Source organism: Rhinoderma darwinii, chromosome 2 (genome assembly GCF_050947455.1).
Source record: "Rhinoderma darwinii isolate aRhiDar2 chromosome 2, aRhiDar2.hap1, whole genome shotgun sequence".
NCBI classification, from domain to species: domain Eukaryota; kingdom Metazoa; phylum Chordata; class Amphibia; order Anura; family Rhinodermatidae; genus Rhinoderma; species Rhinoderma darwinii.
Genome location: NC_134688.1, coordinates 482,140,294 through 482,166,081, shown reverse-complemented (window position 1 = coordinate 482,166,081; position 25,788 = coordinate 482,140,294). Strand labels below are relative to the sequence as shown.

At 45.8% G+C, this 25,788-nt stretch overlaps 1 protein-coding gene across 2 annotated transcripts; it reads left to right on the top strand.

Moving 5' to 3' along the window:
• The first annotated feature begins 6,557 nt into the window (after nt 1–6,557).
• LOC142743722 (sodium/potassium-transporting ATPase subunit alpha-1) lies at nt 6,558–24,737 on the top strand. Of its 2 annotated transcripts, none has more exons than XM_075854742.1 (23): nt 6,558–6,664; nt 13,524–13,643; nt 13,764–13,823; nt 13,909–14,112; nt 14,188–14,301; nt 14,627–14,761; nt 14,840–14,957; nt 15,046–15,314; nt 20,478–20,676; nt 20,758–20,867; nt 20,948–21,082; nt 21,751–21,943; nt 22,021–22,196; nt 22,282–22,418; nt 22,511–22,661; nt 22,743–22,911; nt 23,073–23,227; nt 23,308–23,431; nt 23,530–23,675; nt 23,760–23,890; nt 24,036–24,137; nt 24,215–24,306; nt 24,452–24,737. In XM_075854742.1, the coding sequence occupies exons 1-23, from the start codon at nt 6,653–6,655 to the stop codon at nt 24,478–24,480; spliced, it is 3,081 nt and encodes a 1,026-aa protein (XP_075710857.1). In that variant the 5' UTR covers nt 6,558–6,652; the 3' UTR covers nt 24,481–24,737. The 2 variants fall into 2 exon arrangements, with proteins under 2 accessions (XP_075710857.1, XP_075710858.1); XM_075854743.1 differs by lacking the exon at nt 6,558–6,664 and adding an exon at nt 8,871–8,895.
• Nucleotides 24,738–25,788: the final 1,051 nt, after the last annotated feature.

Sequence of the window (25,788 nt, the reverse complement as noted above, 5' to 3'; positions counted from 1 at the left end):
TTCTACCTCATGTCGTGTAATAACATTATTCTACCTCATGTCGTGTATATCCTGTAGTGTAATATTATTCTACCTCATGTCGTGTATATTCAGTCGTGTAATAACATTATTCTACCTCATGTCGTGTATATTCTGTCGTGTAATAACATTATTCTACCTCATGTCGTGTATATTCTGTCGTGTAATAACATTATTCTACCTCATGTCGTGTATATTCTGTCGTGTAATAACATTATTCTACCTCATGTCGTGTATATTGTCATGTAATAACATTATTCTACCTCATGTCGTGTAATAACATTATTCTACCTCATGTCGTGTATATCCTGTAGTGTAATAACATTATTCTACCTCATGTCGTGTAATAACATTATTCTACCTCATGTCGTGTATATCCTGTAGTGTAATAACATTATTCTACCTCATGTCATGTAATAACATTATTCTACCTCATGTCGTGTATATCCTGTCGTGTAATAACATTATTCTACCTCATGTCGTGTATATTCTGTCATGTAATAACATTATTCTACCTCATGTCGTGTATATCCTGTCGTGTAATAACATTATTCTACCTCATGTCGTGTATATCCTGTCGTGTAATAACATTATTCTACCTCATGTCGTGTAATAATATTATTCTACCTCATGTCGTGTATATTCTGTCGTGTAATAACATTATTCTACCTCATGTCGTGTAATAACATTATTCTACCTCATGTCGTGTATATTCTGTCATGTAATAACATTATTCTACCTCATGTCGTGTAATAACATTATTCTACCTCATGTCGTGTATATTCTGTCATGTAATAACATTATTCTACCTCATGTCGTGTATATCCTGTCGTGTAATAACATTATTCTACCTCATGTCGTGTATATCCTGTCGTGTAATAACATTATTCTACCTCATGTCGTGTAATAATATTATTCTACCTCATGTCGTGTATATTCTGTCGTGTAATAACATTATTCTACCTCATGTCGTGTATATCCTGTAGTGTAATAACATTATTCTACCTCATGTCGTGTATATTCTGTCATGTAATAACATTATTCTACCTCATGTCGTGTATATTCTGTCATGTAATAACATTATTCTACCTCATGTCGTGTATATCCTGTAGTGTAATATTATTCTACCTCATGTCATGTAATAACATTATTCTACCTAATGTCGTGTATATCCTGTAGTGTAATAACATTATTCTACCTCATGTCGTGTAATAACATTATTCTACCTCATGTCGTGTAATAACATTATTCTACCTCATGTCGTGTATATTCTGTCGTGTAATAACATTATTCTACCTCATGTCGTGTATATCCTGTAGTGTAATAACATTATTCTACCTCATGTCGTGTATATTCTGTCATGTAATAACATTATTCTACCTCATGTCGTGTAATAACATTATTCTACCACATGTCGTGTATATCCTGTCATGTAATAACATTATTCTACCTCATGTCGTGTAATAACATTATTCTACCTCATGTCGTGTATATCCTGTCGTGTAATAACATTAGTCTACCTCATGTCGTGTATATCCTGTAGTGTAATAACATTATTCTACCTCATGTCGTGTAATAACATTATTCTACCTCATGTCGTGTATATTCTGTCGTGTAATAACATTATTCTACCTCATGTCGTGTATATCCTGTCGTGTAATAACATTATTCTACCTCATGTCGTGTAATAACATTATTCTACCTCATGTCGTGTATATCCTGTCGTGTAATAACATTATTCTACCTCATGTCGTGTAATAACATTATTCCACCTCATGTCGTGTAATAACATTATTCTACCTCATGTCGTGTATATTCTGTCGTGTAATAACATTATTCTACCTCATGTCGTGTATATCCTGTCGTGTAATAACATTATTCTACCTCATGTCGTGTATATCCTGTCGTGTAATAATATTATTCTACCTCATGTCGTGTATATTCTGTAGTGTAATAACATTATTCTACCTCATGTCGTGTATATCCTGTCATGTAATAACATTATTCTACCTCATGTCGTGTAATAACATTATTCTACCTCATGTCGTGTATATCCTGTCGTGTAATAATATTATTCTACCTCATGTCGTGTATATTCTGTAGTGTAATAACATTATTCTACCTCATGTCGTGTATATCCTGTCATGTAATAACATTATTCTACCTCATGTCGTGTAATAACATTATTCTACCTCATGTCGTGTATATCCTGTCGTGTAATAACATTATTCTACCTCATGTCGTGTATATCCTGTCGTGTAATAATATTATTCTACCTCATGTCGTGTATATTCTGTAGTGTAATAACATTATGCTACCTCATGTCGTGTATATCCTGTCATGTAATAACATTATTCTACCTCATGTCGTGTATATCCTGTAGTGTAATAACATTATTCTACCTCATGTCGTGTATATCCTGTCATGTAATAACATTATTCTACCTCATGTCGTGTATATCCTGTCGTGTAATAACATTATTCTACCTCATGTCGTGTATATCCTGTAGTGTAATAACATTATTCTACCTCATGTCGTGTATATTCTGTCGTGTAATAACATTATTCTACCTCATGTTGTGTATATCCTGTAGTGTAATAACATTATTCTACCTCATGTCGTGTATATCCTGTCGTGTAATAACATTATTCTACCTCATGTCGTGTATATTCTGTCATGTAATAACATTATTCTACCTCATGTCGTGTATATCCTGTCGTGTAATAACATTATTCTACCTCATGTCGTGTATATTCTGTCATGTAATAACATTATTCTACCTCATGTCGTGTATATCCTGTCATGTAATAACATTATTCTACCTCATGTCGTGTAATAACATTATTCTACCTCATGTCGTGTATATTCTGTCATGTAATAACATTATTCTACCTCATGTCGTGTATATTCTGTCGTGTAATAACATTATTCTACCTCATGTCGTGTATATTCTGTCGTGTAATAACATTATTCTACCGCATGTCGTGTATATTGTCGTGTAATAACATTATTCTACCTCATGTCGTGTATATTCTGTCGTGTAATAACATTATTCTACCTCATGTCGTGTAATAACATTATTCTACCTCATGTCGTGTATATCCTGTAGTGTAATAACATTATTCTACCTCATGTCGTGTATATTCTGTCGTGTAATAACATTATTCTACCTCATGTCGTGTATATTCTGTCGTGTAATAACATTATTCTACCTCATGTCGTGTATATCCTGTCGTGTAATAACATTATTCTACCTCATGTCGTGTATATTCTGTCGTGTAATAACATTATTCTACCTCATGTCGTGTATATCCTGTCGTGTAATAACATTATTCTACCTCATGTCGTGTATATCCTGTCATGTAATAACATTATTCTACCTCATGTCGTGTATATTCTGTCGTGTAATAACATTATTCTACCTCATGTCGTGTATATCCTGTCGTGTAATAACATTATTCTACCGCATGTCGTGTACATTGTCGTGTAATAACATTATTCTACCTCATGTCGTGTATATTCTGTCGTGTAATAACATAATTCTACCGCATGTCGTGTATATTGTCGTGTAATAACATTATTCTACCGCATGTCGTGTATATCCTGTCGTGTAATAACATTATTCTACCTCATGTCGTGTAATAACATTATTCTACCTCATGTCGTGTATATTCTGTCGTGTAATAACATTATTCTACCTCATGTCGTGTATATTCTGTCGTGTAATAACATTATTCTACCTCATGTCGTGTAATAACATTATTCTACCTCATGTCGTGTATATTCTGTCGTGTAATAACATTATTCTACCTCATGTCGTGTATATCCTGTCATGTAATAACATTATTCTACCTCATGTCGTGTATATTCTGTCGTGTAATAACATTATTCTACCTCATGTCGTGTAATAACATTATTCTACCTCATGTCGTGTATATTCTGTCATGTAATAACATTATTCTACCTCATGTCGTGTATATTCTGTCGTGTAATAACATTATTCTACCTCATGTCGTGTATATCCTGTCATGTAATAACATTATTCTACCTCATGTCGTGTATATTCTGTCGTGTAATAACATTATTCTACCTCATGTCGTGTAATAACATTATTCTACCTCATGTCGTGTAATAACATTATTCTACCTCATGTCGTGTAATAACATTATTCTACCTCATGTCGTGTATATTCTGTCGTGTAATAACATTATTCTACCTCATGTCGTGTATATTCTGTCGTGTAATAACATTATTCTACCTCATGTCGTGTATATCCTGTCGTGTAATAACATTATTCTACCTCATGTCGTGTATATTCTGTCGTGTAATAACATTATTCTACCTCATGTCGTGTATATTCTGTCATGTAATAACATTATTCTACCTCATGTCGTGTAATAACATTATTCTACCTCATGTCGTGTAATAACATTATTCTACCTCATGTCGTGTATATTCTGTCATGTAATAACATTATTCTGCCTCATGTGTATATCCTGTAGTGTAATAACATTATTCTACCTCATGTCGTGTATATCCTGTCATGTAATAACATTATTCTACCTCCTGTCGTGTATATTCTGTCATGTAATAACATTATTCTACCTCATGTCGTGTATATTCTGTCATGTAATAACATTATTCTACCTCATGTCGTGTATATCCTGTCGTGTAATAACATTATTCTACCTCATGTCGTGTATATCCTGTCGTGTAATAACATTATTCTACCTCATGTCGTGTATATTCTGTCGTGTAATAACATTATTCTACCTCATGTCGTGTATATCCTGTCATGTAATAACATTATTCTACCGCATGTCGTGTATATTCTGTCATGTAATAACATTATTCTACCTCATGTCGTGTATATTCTGTCATGTAATAACATTATTCTACCTCATGTCGTGTATATCCTGTCATGTAATAACATTATTCTACCTCATGTCGTGTATATTCTGTCATGTAATAACATTATTCTACCTCATGTCGTGTAATAACATTATTCTACCTCATGTCGTGTAATAACATTATTCTACCTCATGTCGTGTATATCCTGTCATGTAATAACATTATTCTACCTCATGTCGTGTAATAACATTATTCTACCGCATGTCGTGTATATTCTGTCATGTAATAACATTATTCTACCTCATGTCGTGTATATTCTGTCATGTAATAACATTATTCTGCCTCATGTCGTGTATATCCTGTAGTGTAATAACATTATTCTACCTCATGTCGTGTAATAACATTATTCTACCTCATGTCGTGTATATCCTGTAGTGTAATAACATTATTCTACCTCATGTCGTGTAATAACATTATTCTACCTCATGTCGTGTATATTCTGTCGTGTAATAACATTATTCTACCTCATGTCGTGTATATTCTGTCGTGTAATAACATTATTCTACCTCATGTCGTGTATATTCTGTCATGTAATAACATTATTCTACCTCATGTCGTGTATATCCTGTCGTGTAATAACATTATTCTACCGCATGTCGTGTATATTCTGTCATGTAATAACATTATTCTACCTCATGTCGTGTATATCCTGTCGTGTAATAACATTATTCTACCTCATGTCGTGTATATCCTGTCGTGTAATAACATTATTCTACCTCATGTCGTGTATATCCTGTCGTGTAATAACATTATTCTACCTCATGTCGTGTATATCCTGTCGTGTAATAACATTATTCTACCTCATGTCGTGTATATCCTGTCGTGTAATAACATTATTCTACCTCATGTCGTGTAATAACATTATTCTACCTCATGTCGTGTATATCCTGTCGTGTAATAACATTATTCTACCTCATGTCGTGTATATCCTGTCGTGTAATAACATTATTCTACCTCATGTCGTGTATATTCTGTCGTGTAATAACATTATTCTACCTCATGTCGTGTATATCCTGTCATGTAATAACATTATTCTACCGCATGTCGTGTATATTCTGTCATGTAATAACATTATTCTACCTCATGTCGTGTATATCCTGTCATGTAATAACATTATTCTACCTCATGTCGTGTATATTCTGTCATGTAATAACATTATTCTACCTCATGTCGTGTAATAACATTATTCTACCTCATGTCGTGTAATAACATTATTCTACCTCATGTCGTGTATATCCTGTCATGTAATAACATTATTCTACCTCATGTCGTGTAATAACATTATTCTACCTCATGTCGTGTAATAACATTATTCTACCGCATGTCGTGTATATTCTGTCATGTAATAACATTATTCTACCTCATGTCGTGTATATCCTGTCATGTAATAACATTATTCTGCCTCATGTCGTGTATATCCTGTAGTGTAATAACATTATTCTACCTCCTGTCGTGTATATCCTGTCATGTAATAACATTATTCTACCTCATGTCTGCATTGTGGATTTCTACTCTTCTTCCTCAGCGCGGGGACGCGCCTGTGGGCGGGAAGAGATCTTCGCGCGTTCTCCGGGAGGGGCGGGTCTTGTCGCTGTGGTGACGATGACGAAGATGATGACGTCGGTAAGGCGGTGTATATAATGATGGGGAGCGCGTCTATAGTTCAGTCAGGCGGTAACAGAGCGCGGTCCCGGGAGAGGAGGAGACGCGATATACCGACAGTATGGGATACGGGGTAAGAGCGGAGCCCGGCCTAACATATGAGGGGAGACGGTGATAGTGACCGGCGGGGAGCAGGAAGACGGCGGGCTGAGCTGGTCGTATGGGGGTGGTAGTAGTGTCTGGGAAGGATGATAGGGGTAATGCTTATATGGTCTAAGCCGGATGATAGTGGTTGTGGGTATGCGAATTGGGTTGGATGTCGGGGGTTGTATGTGGAGATGTCGGGGCTGGATGATGGGGGTTGTATGTGGAGATGTCGGGGCTGGATGATGGGGGTTGTATGTGGAGATGTCGGGGCTGGATGATGGGGGTTGTATGTGGAGATGTCGGGGCTGGATGATGGGGGTTGTATGTGGAGATGTCGGGGCTGGATGATGGGGGTTGTATGTGGAGATGTCGGGGCTGGATGATGGGGGTTGTATGTGGAGATGTCGGGGCTGGATGATGGGGGTTGTATGTGGAGATGTCGGGGCTGGATGATGGGGGTTGTATGTGGAGATGTCGGGGCTGGATGATGGGGGTTGTATGTGGAGATGTCGGGGCTGGATGATGGGGGTTGTATGTGGAGATGTCGGGGCTGGATGATGGGGGTTGTATGTGGAGATGTCGGGGCTGGATGATGGGGGTTTGTATGTGGAGATGTTATTATGGGGGGTTCTCGGTGCCTCTGTAGTGCTGGGGTTCTCGGTGCCTCCTGCCTCTGTAGTGCTGGGGTTCTCGGTGCCTCTGTAGTGCTGGTGTTGGGGGTCACCTGTGCCTCCTGCCTCTGTGGTGTTGGGGTTCTCGGTGCCTCCTGCCTCTGTAGTGCTGGGGTTCTCTGTGCCTCCTGCCTCTGTGGTGTTGGGGTTCTCGGTGCCTCCTGCCTCTGTGGTGTTGGGGTTCTCGGTGCCTCCTGCCTCTGTGGTGTTGGGGTTCTCGGTGCCTCCTGCCTCTGTGGTGTTGGGGTTCTCGGTGCCTCCTGCCTCTGTGGTGTTGGGGTTCTCGGTGCCTCTGTAGTGCTGGTGTTAGGGGTTCTCGGTGACTCCTGCCTCTGGTGTTGGGGGTCACTTGTTCCTCCTGCCTCTGTAGTGCTGGTGTTGGGGGTCACCTGTGCCTCCTCCCTCTGCAGTGCTGGTGTTGGGGGTTCTTGGTGCCTCATGCCTCTGTAGTGCTGGTGTTGGGGGTTCTCGGTGCCTCCTGCCTCTGTAGTGTTGGGGGTTCTCGGTGCCTCCTTCCTCTGTGGTGCTTGTGTTGGGGTCACCGGTGCCTCCTTCCTCTGTGGTGCTTGTGTTGGGGTTCTCGGTGCCTCTAGTGTCGGGGTCCCCTGTGCTGGGTGGCAGTGCCGTTGTCTCCCCCCATTGAGTGTCCCTCAGGATTGTGGGTAGAGCCCTCTCCATTGCCGTGTCTTCGTGGGCGAGGGGGTTGTGCTGGCGGCAGAGATGCCAGGGCCGGGCGTGTGCCAGTTACTAAACTCCTTTCACTTGTGAATTAGTGTTGGCGCCTCGGCAGCTCTTGCCCCTGGCAGCGGTGGGGCCACGTGTGCCTGCAGGCCGGTCAGGAGGGGGCACTTCAGGCCGGTCATACGGGAGAATCCTGTTCTGGACGGGTTAATGGCTCTGCAGCTGCTTTACCTGTTATCTGGGGGGGGGGGATGTTTAGCCTGGGGGAGGGGGATGGGATCTATGTTTAGCCTGGGGGAGGGGGATGGGATCTATGTTTAGCCTGGGGGATGGGATCTAGACACTTGTGCTGTCAGTCCCTCTGGTGGGTGGCATCCTCCTGGTATGCCCGTTAAGATGAGGGGCTGTGCTGACCTTGTGGTGTCATTGCCATGTTACATATAGTTACATAGTACATAGTTAGTACGGCTGAAAAAAGACACATGTCCATCAAGTTCAACCAAGGGAAGGGAAAAAGGGAAGGAAAAATTTCTACACATAGGAGCTAATATTTTTTTGTTCTAGGAAATTATCTAACCCTTTTTTAAAGCCATCTACTGTCCCTGCTGTGACGGCTCCTGCGGTGTCTCCTGTCCCTGCTGTGACGGCTCCTGCGGTGTCTCCTGTCCCTGCTGTGACGGCTCCTGCGGTGTCTCCTGTCCCTGCTGTGACGGCTCCTGCGGTGGCTATTCCATAAATTCACCGTTCTTACTGTAAAGAAGCCTTGTCGCCTCTGCAGCTTGAACCTTTTTTTCTCCAGACGGAGGGAGTGCCCCCTTGTTTTTTGAGCGGGTTTTACAAGGAACAGGATATCACCATATTTTTTGTATGTGCCATTCATATATTTATATAAGTTAATCATGTCCCCCCTTAGTCGTCTTTTTTCAAGGCTAAATAGGTTTAATTCTTTCAATCTTTCCTCATAACTTAAATTCTCCATGCCCCTTATTAGCTTCGTTGCTCTTCTTTGTATTTTTTCCAACTCCAGGGCATCCTTTCTATGAACTGGAGCCCAGAACTGGACTGCATATTCTAGATGAGGCCTCACTAATGCTTTGTAAAGTGGTAATATTACATCCCTGTCCCGCGAGTCCATGCCTCTTTTAATACACGACAATATCTTGCTGGCCTTTGAAGCAGCTGATTGACACTGCATGCTGTTATTGAGTTTATGATTTACAAGTACACCCAGATCCTTCTCAACAAGTGAATCCGCCAGTGTAGCTCCCCCTAGGACATATGATGCTGCAGATTATTACACCCAGATCCTTCTCAACAAGTGAATCCGCCAGTGTAGCTCCCCCTAGGACATATGATGCTGCAGATTATTACTCCCAGTGTAGCTCCACCTGGGACATATGATGCATGCAGGTTGTTGGTACCCAGATGCATAACTTTACATTTATCTACATTAAACTTCATTTGCCAAGTGGACGCCCAAACACTTAGTTTGTTTAAATCTGCCTGTAATTCATGAACATCTTCCATAGTCTGAACTATATTACATAGCTTGGTGTCATCTGCAAAACTAGAAATAGTGCTATTAATCCCACCCTCTATATCATTAATAAATAAGTTGAATAATAGTGGTCCCAGCACTGAACCCTGGGGTCACCACTTATAACCGGTGACCATTCAGAGTAGGAATCATTGAACACAACTCTCTGGATACGGTCCTTGAGCCAATTCTCAATCCAATTACAAACTATATTTTCTAAACCTATAGTCCTTAATTTACCCATTAGGCGTCTATGGGGGACAGTGTCAAATGCCTTCGCAAAGTCCAAAAACACTATATCCACAGCGGCCCCTCTGTCTAGACTTCTGCTCACCTCTCATATAATCATTATATCCACAGCGACCCCTCTGTCTAGACTTCTGCTCACCTCTTCATAAAAACATATCAGGTTAGTTGGACAACTTCTGTCCTTAGTAAAACCGTGCTGGCTGTCACTTATAATGCTATTTATTGTCACATAATCCTGTATATAGTCCCTCAATAGCCCCTCAAACATTTTCCCCACGATGGATGTTAAGCTTACTGGTCTATAATTACCCGGCGAAGACCTAGAGCCCTTTTTGAAAATAGGCACCACATTTGCCCTGCGCCAGTCCCTTGGCACTATACCAGTCACTAGAGATTCTCTGAATATTATGAAAAGGGGGGACAGAAATAACTGAACTAAGCTCTTTAAGAACTCTAGGGTGTAACCCATCTGGTCCCGGAGCCTTGTGCACATTTATTTTATTTAATTTAGCTTGGACCATCTCTACATTCATCCAATTCAGTATATCAACTGATATATTAACAGCACTGGCACCGGCTACATCAGCTGCTACATGGTGGAGGTGTGAGGAGCGGTGGCCTCGTGCCTCCTCCTGGTGATGTCTACATGTTGCACTATGGCGGATCCTGCTGCGCCAGGCTGTAGTGGCATCACGAGGGTCACTATGGGGGTTATTCTTCATAAGGGGGTAGTCTCATGTGAGGCTAACCTCCGAGAAACAGGAGGTTAGCCTGAACTTTAATCCAGGACCTGTTCCTGCCCTCCCCTCTGTGCTGTGCCTCCCCTCTGTGCTGTGCCCCCCTCGCTGCCTCCCCTCTGTGCTGTGCCCCCCTCGCTGCCTCCCCTCTGTGCTGTGCCCCCCTCGCTGCCTCCCCTCTGTGCTGTGCCCCCCTCGCTGCCTCCCCTCTGTGCTGTGCCCCCCTCGCTGCCTCCCCTCTGTGCTGTGCCCCCCTCGCTGCCTCCCCTCTGTGCTGTGCCCCCCCCCTCCTCACTGCCGCCCGCCGCTGTGCCCCCCCCCTCCTCACTGCCGCCCGCCGCTGTGCTGCGCCCCCTTCCTTTAGTGCCTGCATTGCTGGTCCATCATGTGACTTGGTAGCTGTGGGGCTGCAGGCAGTTTACCCTGGCAGTGTGGTGGGCTCTGTATTGTGGGGACCCTCCATGGTACCTGGACACTTACTGCTGCACAAGTGTGGGGGATGGGGCGCTCTGCAGGCTCAGTTCTATAAAGGGTTAATGGCGGAGGTTGTGAAATGCTCTGCTAGGTGTGCGCTGTTCCCAGGGTGTGATCCTGGCATGGCTCCTGAGGCTGCGGGCAGGCCTGGCACCCCTTCTATATGTCCTTGGGCTCCGGCACTCAACAGTCGATGCCTCGGGGCATGAGCGGTGTAATAATCCCCACCCCCTGAGGTTCCCCTGTATTCCCCCCTGAGGTGCCAGCGTTCTTCCATTGCTAGGAGCGCCAACTTTTCCAGACTCCTGAATGGCAAAGACCCTGGGGGAATGTTCTCTATACAGGTGTGGGGGGCTGTGGGTGATCCTCATTCAGGGCAGCAGCGGGCACATACACCTGCGGGCACAAGGCCTCCCTTTGTCTTGTGGGGAGTCTGGTGCCAGTGAACACTTTGTTCTTGTGACGTTGCTGCTGAGATTATCGGATTGCAGAACGCGGAGCACCCCCCCCCCCCCACCAGTGATGTGCAGGTGCTTGTCTTGGGTCTGATTACAGGACGTGCAGCACCGTCGTTGGTCCCCCACCCCCCTTGCCCGCTGGGTGATGTGCAGGTACTTGTCCTCGCTCTGATTTCAGCTCTGGGCGGGTGCAGTGGGGTGAGGCTCGTCTGTTACAGGGCTGGCACTGTCTTCACATCAGGTTTGGGGTGTCTTCTCCCTGTGACCTTGGACAAGGTCGTTGTTGGCGTCGGCACCTCGGGGCATTGTTGGGGAGTTGTGTTCCTGTTTTGATAGTTGGGTTGGCAGCGCGGGTAACGTGCCGGGCAGAGCACAGGTCTGGTACCAGGGCCCCCCTGTTCTTGGAGTTCAGGCCTGTAAGATTTACTGAGTCCTCAATAAGTTGTGTTGAAATCTCTTAACTTTCCAGCCCCCCAGTATTCGTCTCTTCACCCCCTACAGGCCAATATCGGCCCATCGCCAGCACAATTGCTGTATTAACTATCACTCCCATCATCCCTGACCCCAGCAGCTCACAATCAAATCCTATTACTAATGTAGTGTAAGCGGGCGGGAGGCGAGACTTGTACAGCCCGGGGGTCTGCCATAAATGCCCAGGATGGGAATACGGCCCATCGTATAGTGGTGGACTGGCTTGTGTGCGCAGACCCGAATGCCCGTCTCCATCACTGTACATACAGCAGATCACTCCTATCATCCCTGTCCTCAGTATGGGGGGGTCTGTATGTGATAACCCTTCGCCCGTCTTGTCCACCATCACTGTACATACAGCAGATCACTCCTATCATCCCTGTCCTCAGTATGGGGGGGTCTGTATGTGATGACCCTTCGCCCGTCTTCTCCATCACTGTACATACAGCAGATCACTCCTATCATCCCTGTCCTCAGTGGGGGGGGGGGGGTCTGTATGTGATGACCCTTCTGCCCGTCTTCTCCATCACTGTACATACAGCAGATCACTCCTATCATCCCTGTCCTCAGTATGGGGGGGGTCTGTATGTGATGACCCTTCTGCCCGTCTTCTCCATCACTGTACTTACAGGAGATCACTCCTATCATCCCTGTCCTCAGTATGGGGGGGTCTGTATGTGATGACCCTTCGCCCGTCTCCTCTATCACTGTACATACAGCAGATCACTCCTATCATCCCTGTCCTCAGTAGGGGGCAGGGGCCTCTCAATCACTGGTCAGGGAAGATGGGAGTGATACTCTGTATGTAGCCCTGTCCTTGTGGGGGGCTGGGGCATCATGTGACCATACGGGGTGTTTATGGGGGTGCGGTGAGGCTCAGTCCTCGGTGTCCCGGCAGTCATGAAGGGGTTACTACCCTCATTATCTGCTGGCGTCTCCAGTGTCGGGAGCCCTGGTGGGAGCAGTCATGGAAACAGTGGCTGCAAATTACGGAAACTGCCCTCCCTGTCCTGTGACTGCTGCATTGTGCAAGGGCGGGGGGTGTTAACCCTGTCATGGCTGACTCCTAGTTCTGCTGCACATGGTGGGGGTGATTAATTATGAGCGCCGCTGCTCGCCCTCCTTGTGCCGCCCCTTCTCTCCGGTATCTGGTTTTTTATCTATAGCGCATTGTTCCTGCAGCACGTGATTGCGCTGGGGAGCGGACGAGGTTCGTCAGCGACATTAACCCTGTGCTGGCTGGTTATAATGTGGCAGTGACGGCACATTCCGCACATACTGGAGGGTCCTGAGCGATTGCCAGGGGGTTGCTATAGAAACTGGTGCAGAGCTGGCAGCGACTGTAATGCTTGTGGCTGCCGGCCGGCTCCCTGCTCTGCTGTTTCTTGTCACCTAGTAAATGGGCAGCGCCAGGCGAGGCGACACATAGCAGCGTGGTGGGGTCTGACATCTCGTGTGTCTGGGGGTCGGCGGCTCGTTCCTTCTGTTGGCGCTGTTCATAGACGTTTGTTTTCCTACAGCAGCAGGTTCCTGTGAGTCACTTACACTTTGTGTTGTCTCCCTGCAGGCCGGACGTGACAAGTATGAGCCCGCAGCCACTTCTGAACATGGCGGCAAGAAGAAGGGCAAGAGTAAAGGTAAAGGGAAGGAACGGGATATGGATGAGCTCAAGAAGGAAGTGTCTCTGGTAAGTAAGGAGCCGGGACCCCATAATGTGTGGGAGACGGCTGTGATTCTAAGCGTGTTTATAAGCTGCAGTCCCATGTAACAGGATCTAAACTGACCCCTCACCCTCATCTCCTCACAGGACGACCACAAGATGACCATGGATGAGCTGCACCGCAAGTATGGGACAGATCTGGCCCGGGTGAGCTGACTGCTGGTGTGGTGCTTCCTCTGCGCTGTCACCCGTGTGTCTGGTTGTATCATACAGGGATACTTTTCTGTTTCAGGGACTTACAACAGCCCGGGCAGCTGAAATCCTGGCACGAGATGGTCCGAATGCCCTGACCCCTCCCCCCACCACTCCAGAATGGGTGAAGTTCTGCCGCCAGCTGTTCGGGGGGTTCTCCATGCTGCTGTGGATCGGGGCCCTTCTCTGCTTACTGGCGTACGGTATTCTGGCTGCGACGGAGGAGGAGCCACAGAACGATTATGTGAGGAGCGGCGCCAGCTTCACGCTGATCTCTGGTGTTATGTTCTCCCTGTAACCTCCTCTTCTCCCTCCGTAGCTCTACCTCGGTGTTGTCCTGTCCACGGTCGTCATCATCACTGGCTGCTTCTCTTACTACCAAGAGGCCAAGAGCTCAAAAATCATGGAGTCCTTCAAGAACATGGTGCCCCAGGTGCGTTCCTCACAGGACTGGCGGCGGTGCTGCTGAGCGTGTTATATCTCACTGGACTGGCGGCGGTGCTGCTGAGCGTGTTATATCTCACAGGACTGGCGGCGGCGCTGCTGAGCGTGTTATATCTCACAGGACTGGCGGCGGCGCTGCTGAGCGTGTTATATCTCACAGGACTGGCGGCGGTGCTGCTGAGCGTGTTATATCTCACAGGACTGGCGGCGGTGCTGCTGAGCGTGTTATATCTCACAGGACTGGCGGCGGCGCTGCTGAGCGTGTTATATCTCACATTGATCTTACGGTCTGACTTGTCCGTCTTCGCCCTCAGCAAGCCCTGGTGGTCCGCAGTGGTGAGAAGCTCTGCATCAATGCAGAAGAGGTTGTCCAGGGAGACCTTGTAGAAGTGAAGGGTGGTGACCGGATCCCGGCTGATCTCCGTGTCATCTCTGCCCAAGGCTGTAAGGTGAGGAGCCGCACACACCGGATCTCATGCCTCGCTTCTCTGGTGTCAGCCGCTTTATACTGTCTCTTCTGCCAATAGGTGGACAATTCTTCCCTGACTGGCGAGTCCGAGCCACAGACCAGATCTCCTGACTTTACCAACGAGAACCCCCTGGAGACCCGGAACATCGCCTTCTTCTCCACTAACTGCGTTGAAGGTGAGCTGCCGCGAGAGGTAACAGGTTTTTGGGTGTTTCTTGTGTGTAAATTTGCAGGCTCTGAGGCGTCTCCATTCCCTCTTAACAGGAACCGCTCGCGGTATCGTCATTAACACCGGTGACCGCACCGTCATGGGACGTATCGCGACCCTGGCTTCTGGTCTGGATGGCGGCCGCACCCCCATCGCTGTGGAGATTGAGCACTTCATCCATATCATCACCGGCGTGGCCGTCTTCCTGGGCGTCAGCTTCTTTATCCTGTCGCTCATCTTGCAGTACAGTTGGCTGGAGGCCGTCATCTTCCTCATTGGTATCATTGTGGCCAATGTGCCTGAAGGTCTCCTGGCCACGGTCACTGTAAGTCGTCTGAGCCGGGGGGGGGGGGGGGTTATTAACGTGGAAAAAAGAAAAATGATCCAGGAATATAGATAGGCACTCTTGGGTTAAGTAAAATTCAATATAGTATTTTATTTTTTAATCCAGATAATACCAGCAATATAAATTTTAACAACAACAAAAGTATATTTTTAAAAAGAACCTCCTGGCCAGGAAAAAGGACATACAATGGCACCCTTAATACATTAGAGATATTACCAGATGAATATACAACGTACTATATATGTACAGAACAGTTTTGAAAAGATAAGAAATTCCAAATGAAAAACCGCTGGGTTGTGTTCACACTTGCGGTTTTCAACCAGATCTGTTATTTTAATCACAAAATGGCCAGAGTTCCTATTGGGAGTGACTGGTAATGATGTTTTTTGAAGAAATTCTTTTGATGCGCATATAATTGAATATAACTCTAAAAATAGTAAGGTAGCCCCATGTATTAAGGGGATGTAGTTTACAGCGTGCTTTTTCCTCTCCTAAGTGGATCCTTGGTTCTAATTTGAATCTTGTGGTGATAGGAAGTCTTTTCACAGACCCTTGGGGTCAAATGTGTAGCCCTCGTAATCTTGAGCTTTAATACAAGGCACTCTTATAACTTGTATAGGATTTTACCTTTAACATCCAGCGAGTGCCGAGAGGCCAGCTGTAGAGGTGGTCAGCCCAAGGATGGAAAATAGTAGATCTCCACAGAAGCAGAGTTCATCTGTATGGCCACACTTTTAATTCAAAGCCTCCAAATCTCCACCATCACATCAAATGACGATCTCCTCCCTTGATCCATGCGGGTATTTCACCACTGCACTCAGAGATACGGACCTGAGAGGGCAGGATCACATGCCGGCATCAAGATGGATTAGGAGCACTCCGAGAAACACAGACCCGACAGGGTAGGATCGCACGCCGGCAACCAGGTGAGTTGAAAATCCAAAGTAAGTTTCCTTCCACGTGGTATCTCCAACATTGGACAGGGATTCTCAGGGCAAGGTTTAGACGTCACTACCTGCCCTGTTGATTAGAACAGCTGACGCGTTTCATCCCTGAACGGGATTTCTTCAGAGCAGTTTGACAGGTGCTGCCAAGCACAATGTATTTATAGTGTCCCAAGTTCATTCATTGGTTCTGTGGTCATAGACATAATGTTTCATGGGGATAATTAAGAGACGTTATGGATAGTGCATGTTGATCTTTCGTAAGGCACAATAATCAGTTTTGATAGCAAGTATAGATATTTATTTTAACAATCAAACAGGCAATTCATATGTCCACTAAGTCGTATTAACATGATATATTCAGTATTTTTATGAAGAGGGCAATCAGTGGTGCATCTCTACATGGTCATGACAGGAGTAATAATTATGAGTTTTCCATAAGAGTATAATCACTACCTAGGTCTAATAATCAGAATTAATCTATCCATAAATATAGTCCGCTACTAGTGTCTAGATCCTATAGTGGAATTATGGAAAAACAATTATTTATTTTTTCCCCTCAACATAGAGTCCTTTGCTACGCCGTTTATCCTATTGAAATATATCATACGCTATTTAAGATTAGCAGAATTAATTAGTATTTTGAAGCTAAATAGATAATCTGTTCAATTTTATAGCTATCTATACATATATGCATATGGAATTCATAAAGTACTTCAGGGGAAGCAGGGAGAGAGGACCGTAACCATTTAAGGTATTAGGACCTGGGTCCCCACTACCCCCAAAAGAAATAGACTATCAAAAGTCAATATGGTAATTTTATCACTAGGTCTCATAATCATATGTATATATATATATATATATATAACTGTTGCACATGAGGGGGGCCACCATAAAACTCCAAAGGGGGGCAGGGCGGGGGATCCAATGTCCAAAAGGGGGCAATGGGTCCCTAGTTTCCACCACCCACAGAGAGCTGAGGGCAACTCATACCCCTTAGAAAGAAAATTGCAAGAGATGGACAATATGTTCATTTATTTTATTTATCCAATTGATTCAATATTTCATACCAGGAAAAATATTGCTCATTCTACAAAAAGCAAATTCCTGATATGTATCAAATGAGATATCCAGACCAGAGGCACATTATTAAAGTTAATATCAAGTTCCAAGGAAAAAATATATCCAATCCATAAATTAGCCATTTTTGATCCAAGATTTATCCCTGCAGGATTTACTTATCTAGTGCTGGGTAACTCAGAAAATACAGGAAATGGAGAAGGGAATATAACACTGGAAGACAAAGGGTTCCACGTACTTTTATCAAAGAGGAGAAAAAGCAAATGGAGACCAAGATGTGGCCATCCTAATGAGAATCCATTGGCTCCCATATGTTTTGATCTCAGAGGAACATGTTACATTTTATTTCATTATTTAGTCCCCTAGGGTTCAAGGTTCCTAATGTGTAAATCCACATGGTTTCTTTTTGAAGGAGTGTTCGGTTAAGATCACCCCCCCTTCTATCTTGGAATAGCTGATAAATCCCCATAAATTTTAAGCAAGTTGGTGATTGGGCATGATAGGTTTTAAAATGTGCAGCTAGAGGATTTGTTATTTCACCTTTGGTAATGTCCCGAATATGTAATTCTCGCTTCTTTTTGCCAATATATTGTTTCCCACATGGGCAGATAATGGAATAGACGACCATGGTCGAACGGCAATTAATAAAGTTATAAACTTTAAATTCCCTTTTGTGTTCACTATCAAGAAAAGTGTCAGATTTTAATACATACTTACAACATCTACAAGAGCCGCACATGAACATTCCTTTTGGACGTTTCTGTAGCCATTTCTCATTACCTGGGGTCCTTCTCTTAAACTCAGAGCTTACCAACATATTCCTCAGCGTGGGGCCCTTCTGGGGACCATACTCGGTACATTCCCCACTATTGAGTTAATTCTTTTATCCAAAGTCAAATGTGGCCAGTTTTTTAATCATCAAATTCCTAAGTATATCCCAATGGGACCCATACCTCGAAATGAATCTGACTCTATTGTCACTATCTTTTTTACCTCTTGAGGATTTCCTCTCTATTCTGTCTGGATGACCTATTGTATCCTTTCTTAATCAATTTTTTGGAGTAACCCCCTTAGCTCTCTGTGGGTGGTGGAAACTAGGGACCCATTGCCCCCTTTTGGACATTGGATCCCCCGCCCTGCCCCCCTTTGGAGTTTTATGGTGGCCCCCCTCATGTGCAACAGTTATATATACACACATATGATTATGAGACCTAGTGATAAAATTACCATATTGACTTTTGATAGTCTATTTCTTTTGGGGGTAGCGGGGACCCAGGTCCTAATACCTTAAATGGTTACGGTCCTCTCTCCCTGCTTCCCCTGAAGTACTTTATGAATTCCATATGCATATATGTATAGATAGCTATAAAATTGAACAGATTATCTATTTAGCTTCAAAATACTAATTAATTCTGCTAATCTTAAATAGCGTATGATATATTTCAATAGGATAAACGGCGTAGCAAAGGACTCTATGTTGAGGGGAAAAAATAAATAATTGTTTTTCCATAATTCCACTATAGGATCTAGACACTAGTAGCGGACTATATTTATGGATAGATTAATTCTGATTATTAGACCTAGGTAGTGATTATACTCTTATGGAAAACTCATAATTATTACTCCTGTCATGACCATGTAGAGATGCACCACTGATTGCCCTCTTCATAAAAATACTGAATATATCATGTTAATACGACTTAGTGGACATATGAATTGCCTGTTTGATTGTTAAAATAAATATCTATACTTGCTATCAAAACTGATTATTGTGCCTTACGAAAGATCAACATGCACTATCCATAACGTCTCTTAATTATCCCCATGAAACATTATGTCTATGACCACAGAACCAATGAATGAACTTGGGACACTATAAATACATTGTGCTTGGCAGCACCTGTCAAACTGCTCTGAAGAAATCCCGTTCAGGGATGAAACGCGTCAGCTGTTCTAATCAACAGGGCAGGTAGTGACGTCTAAACCTTGCCCTGAGAATCCCTGTCCAATGTTGGAGATACCACGTGGAAGGAAACTTACTTTGGATTTTCAACTCACCTGGTTGCCGGCGTGCGATCCTACCCTGTCGGGTCTGTGTCTCTCGGAGTGCTCCTAATCCACCTTGATGCCGGCATGTGATCCTGCCCTCTCAGGTCCGTATCTCTGAGTGCAGTGGTGAAATACCCGCATGGATCAAGGGAGGAGATCGTCATTTGATGTGATGGTGGAGATTTGGAGGCTTTGAATTAAAAGTGTGGCCATACAGATGAACTCTGCTTCTGTGGAGATCTACTATTTTCCATCCTTGGGCTGACCACCTCTACAGCTGGCCTCTCGGCACTCGCTGGATGTTAAAGGTAAAATCCTATACAAGTTATAAGAGTGCCTTGTATTAAAGCTCAAGATTACGAGGGCTACACATTTGACCCTAAGGGTCTGTGAAAAGACTTCCTATCACCACAAGATTCAAATTAGAACCAAGGATCCACTTAGGAGAGGAAAAAGCACGCTGTAAACTACATCCCCTTAATACATGGGGCTACCTTACTATTTTTAGAGTTATATTCAATTATATGCGCATCAAAAGAATTTCTTCAAAAAACATCATTACCAGTCACTCCCAATAGGAACTCTGGCCATTTTGTGATTAAAATAACAGATATGGTTGAAAACCGCAAGTGTGAACACAACCCAGCGGTTTTTCATTTGGAATTTCTTATCTTTTCAAAACTGTTCTGTACATATATAGTACGTTGTATATTCATCTGGTAATATCTCTAATGTATTAAGGGTGCCATTGTATGTCCTTTTTCCTGGCCAGGAGGTTCTTTTTAAAAATATACTTTTGTTGTTGTTAAAATTTATATTGCTGGTATTATCTGGATTAAAAAATAAAATACTATATTGAATTTTACTTAACCCAAGAGTGCCCATCTATATTCCTGGATCATTTTTCTTTTTTCCATAATCTTTATCAGGAATGGCACCGTGCTATATTATATTGCAATTTTGGGTTTGTTAGGTATGGTTTGGTTATAACCACATCTTTTTTTCTTTACAGTTTATTAACGTGACCCCCTCTTTGGCAGTTAATTGATAGCGATGCTCCCGTTTATAGGTCTGCCTTACACTCACTGCTAAGAGGATGGCTCGCAAGAACTGCCTAGTGAAGAACTTGGAAGCTGTGGAAACCCTGGGATCCACCTCCACGATCTGCTCCGACAAGACCGGGACCCTCACCCAGAACCGCATGACGGTGGCACACATGTGGTTTGATAACCAGATTCATGAAGCGGACACCACAGAGAATCAGAGCGGTAGGATCTGCTGTCCTCGGGGTGATGGACGGTGCAGGTTGTGGGGTTCTCATCACTGATGCCCCTTTTATTTCCCCTCAGGTGCCTCGTTTGATAAAAGCTCCCACACCTGGACGGCACTCTCTCGCGTTGCTGCTTTGTGTAACCGTGCCGTGTTCCAGGCCGGTCAGGAGAACACTCCTATTCTGAAGGTGAGCCTCTCTCTGGCCGATTCCTGTTGCGTTGTTCTGGAACGTTCTCCGGCGGGCGTCTCACGCTCGTTCTGTTGTAGAGAGACGTTGCTGGAGATGCCTCTGAATCTGCTCTGCTGAAGTGTATGGAGCTCTGCTGCGGCTCGGTGAGGGACATGAGGGAAAAGAATCCCAAAGTAGCCGAGATCCCCTTCAACTCCACCAACAAATACCAGGTGAGTGGCGGGGACGGTGAAGTCCTATGATAAGTCCTCGGTGTGGTCATACATGCTGCTGCGTTGTCAGGCGTCCTGAGGCCGGGATTAGACCACGTCTGATTCCTCTCCGTGCGGCTGGATAAAGGGTGGGGAGGGCCGGAGGTGTCGAGCTGAGTCTGTCAAGTCTGCTTAAAATAAACCTGTAATCTTAAGTGGGAGCTGGAGCTGCAACGTGCCGCGTAGCTGAGCTCACAGACCCCGTGTATGGACAGCCGATACTGGAGGAGCGGACTATGGAGTCACTGGCGGTCAGTGTGGCTGCACGGTGACACGTTATCCTCCTGATCCGCCAACCACAGCATAGACAAATCCCTTATATAGGGCCCTATACTATGTTGTGGGTTCCCCTATATAGCTGAGTGGCCGTGCAGTCATGTAGGGCTCTGGACCCCCAGCCGCGTGGTGCGTCTTACTTACATCTCCCTGCGTGGTGCCTTAATCTCATTAGGCCGCTTTCCCCTGAACCTCCAGTAATAAGCCGCTTGCTGTGGATTTACTGCGCTGAATTTGGACATTCCTCAGGGCTTATCCCATCCGGTGATCTGTGTCCTCAGAACGTAAAGGGCTCAATCTGTGTGACCCCAAGACTTAGGTTGTCTCTGATCCCTCCCGGTCTCTCTCCACAGCTGTCCATACACCAGAATGGCAACCCATCAGAGTCCCGTTATCTGCTGGTCATGAAGGGCGCCCCCGAGAGGATCCTGGACCGCTGCACCACTATCCTGGTGCAAGGCAAAGAGCAGCCGCTGGACGAGGAGCTGAAGGACGCCTTCCAGAACGCTTACCTGGAGCTGGGTGGTCTGGGGGAGCGCGTGCTAGGTGAGGCATCCGTCAGCTGGCGGGCCGGGTCATGTGACTTGCGGGCAGACCTCTCATTCCACGCCTTCTCCCTGCAGGGTTTTGCCACTTGCCTCTCAATGATGACCAGTTCCCTGAAGGCTTCAATTTTGATACGGAAGAAGTGAATTTCCCAACAGAGGGCCTGTGCTTCGTCGGCCTGATCTCCATGATCGACCCTCCCCGTGCCGCGGTGCCTGATGCAGTTGGTAAATGCAGAAGTGCCGGCATCAAGGTGGGCATCCTTGTCTAGTGTGGACCCCGCTGTAGACGTATGAAACCCTGTCTATGAGTTTACCTTCCATTCTGCTGTCTGGCAGGTCATCATGGTCACCGGTGACCACCCCATCACTGCCAAGGCTATTGCCAAGGGCGTGGGTATCATCTCTGAGGGCAACGAGACGGTGGAAGACATCGCAGCCAGACTCAACATCCCAGTCAACCAGGTGAACCCCAGGTATGATGAGCGGGATACACGTTATTACATAAACCCCCCCCCCCCCCCCTGTCAGCATGAAGTACTCAGCTCTGCTACTCTCCCCCTGTCAGGGACGCCAAGGCTTGTGTAATCCACGGCTCCGACCTGAAGGACATGTCCCCGGAGCAGATCGACGACATCCTCCGCTACCACACAGAGATCGTCTTTGCCAGGACGTCCCCCCAGCAGAAGCTCATCATTGTGGAGGGCTGTCAGAGACAGGTGGGTGATGAGTTCTCCCCTCCGTACAGTCCTGGGGGTAACATGGCCGTGACTAATCCTGACTCTTCATCCGTCCTGCAGGGGGCGATCGTGGCGGTGACTGGAGATGGTGTGAACGACTCCCCGGCTCTGAAGAAGGCGGACATTGGTATTGCTATGGGCATTGCTGGTTCTGATGTCTCCAAACAGGCCGCGGACATGATTCTGCTGGACGATAACTTTGCTTCTATTGTGACCGGTGTGGAGGAAGGTGAGCGCCTCGTCCCCTCCTCCGTCTGTGCCGCTGCTGCCCCTGGCGCCTCGTCCCCTCCTCCGTCTGTGCCGCTGCTGCCCCTGGCGCCTCGTCTCCTCCGCCGACTGTGCCGCTGCTGCCCCTGACCCCCTCACTTCACCTTTACCTTTTTTTTCCAGGTCGTCTGATTTTCGATAACCTGAAGAAATCCATCGCCTACACCCTGACCAGTAACATCCCTGAGATCACACCTTTCCTCATCTTCATCTTCGCCAACATCCCCCTGCCCCTGGGAACCGTCACCATTCTCTGTATCGATCTGGGTACCGACATGGTACGTTCCTGGAACTCTCAGTATTAGGGGGGGGGGGATGATAAATTATTGGGGGGTCACTTATCTAATCCTCCTGTTAGGTTCCCGCCATCTCCCTGGCTTATGAACAAGCAGAAAGTGACATCATGAAACGTCAGCCCAGAAACCCCAAAACAGACAAGTTGGTGAACGAGCGTCTGATCAGCATGGCGTACGGGCAGATCGGTGAGTGCGGTCACGGGTTCCTCTTACTGGTCTCCTGTTCCAGGCGGTGTCTGGTTCCTCCATCTTAGTGTCGGTTTTCAGCTCTCGTCTCCTCTCAGGTATGATCCAGGCCCTCGGTGGCTTCTTCACCTACTTCGTCATCATGGCAGAGAACGGCTTCCTTCCCTGGACGCTGCTCGGCATCAGAGTGTCCTGGGATGACCGCTGGGTGAACGATGTGGAGGACAGCTACGGGCAGCAGTGGGTGAGTGTCCAGTATGTGTTACCTGAGGAGCCGGCGGCTGCTGCTCTCCTGCCAGATCCTTATCCTCTTCCTTTCCCCCGACAGACATACGAACAAAGGAAGATTGTGGAGTTCACCTGTCACACCTCGTTCTTCGTCAGTATTGTCATAGTGCAGTGGGCCGACCTGATCATCTGCAAGACCAGGAGGAACTCTGTGTTCCAGCAGGGCATGAAGTGAGTGCAGCCTGGGGTGTTCAGTGTGAGGGAGGGCCGGTGTGTGGAGCCGTGCGTGCGGGGCATGGCCGGTGTGGAGCCGTGCGTGCGGGGCATGGCCGGTGTGTGGAGCCGGCCAGGTGTAACTAGACTGCCTTCTCTATAGGAACAAGATCCTGATATTCGGGCTGTTTGAGGAGACCGCGCTGGCTGCCTTCCTGTCATATTGCCCGGGCACGGACATCGCGCTGCGCATGTACCCGCTGAAGTAAGTGCCCGTCTGATGATCCGGCGTCGCCGTCGTGTTCTGGTGCGCATCGTCTAATCACCGCTCGTCTCTTTCAGGCCCACATGGTGGTTTTGTGCCTTCCCGTACTCGCTGCTGATCTTCATATATGATGAAATCCGGAAACTGATGATCAGACGCAGCCCTGGTGGTGAGTATCTGGTGTTATCTGCCCCTCCTAACCGGTTTCTGCACGGCGTAGATCTTGCGTTGTAGTGAACGGGATTTATGAAGTTGTTTGTTTTCCTCTATCGCTGTCTTCTCGTAGTTGCTGACTTGTCTGTCTTTTTTTCCAGGCTGGGTGGAGAAGGAAACGTATTACTAGCCGCGCGGTTTGTCCTGACATTTCACCCCTCCCTCCCCCTCCGCCTGCCTGCACCCCCTCGTCCCCTGTGTGCACCCGTCCGGCCTGTTTCCTGTGGAAGAAGATGCGTTTTGCGAGGGGCGCAGAGTCGCTGTGCGTCCTGGTCAGAGTTCTCATTGTGCCTTCTCTGGTTTAGTTTTGTAAGGGAGCCGGTCCACAGATGTTTTATATAATATATATATCTGCATTTTTACAAATAAAGGTGGGTCTCCGAGGTCTCTGCCGTGTCCTTGTCTGATGAATCTCTTGTCATCGTGCGTCGTCCTAGAACACGGAGTGACCTGTAAATCCTAATTCACACACACCCTGTAACATGGCATTCATCGCTGGGGGGGGGGGGGGGTACATGCCGGAGAGAGGGGGAGGGTGGTAAGAGGCCCTGTCTCCCACACAATGTGATCGGCGCTGTAATGTAGATAACAGTGGCCCTAGTAATAAAGAGGCTGTCACCAGAGTATAAATGCCCTGTCTCCTACATAATGTGATCGGCGCTGTAACGTAGATAACCGTGTTTTTTTTGAAAAACGATCATTTTTGAGCAAGTTCTGAGCAATTTTAGATTAGTTCCTTAAAGACCAACTGGATGTGTTTTCTTACTATGGTGGGCCTCATACACTCCTCTTTACAACACCCACTTGGTCAAAAGTAAAAACTCGCCCGGTTGTCTATTGAGAAACTAAATCTAAAATTGCTCATAACTTGCTAAAAAATGATTGTTTTTCAAAATAAAAACCACTGCACTGATCAGATTATGTAGGAGACAGGAATTTATAATCCGGTGACAGCCTCTTTATTACTAGGACCACTGTTATCTACATTACAGCGCTTATCATATTATGTAGGAGACAGGACACTTATAATGTGGTGACAGCCTCTTTATTACTAGGACCACTGTTCTCTACATTACAGCACTGATCACATTATGTAGGAGACAGGGCACTTATAATCTGGTGACAGCCTTTTTATTACTAGGACCACTGGTCTCTACTTTACAGCGCTGATCACATTATGTAGGAGACAGGACAGTCTGGTAGAAAGTTACTGCCCATTTATACAGCTTTGAATACTGGACCAGCCCTTTAAATCAAACATGGCAGCTGACATCCTATTATGGGAGTAGGGGGATGGTGAGCAGCAGTCTCTAATGCCGCTTCTCTCCAAGGGATGGAACTAATGAAGTAACAATTGCTGCAACCACAAACTACAAGATGTGGGGTCTGGTGAACAAGTCTCGGCGTAGTGCTTCAATGAGGTACACTCTGCCTGCAG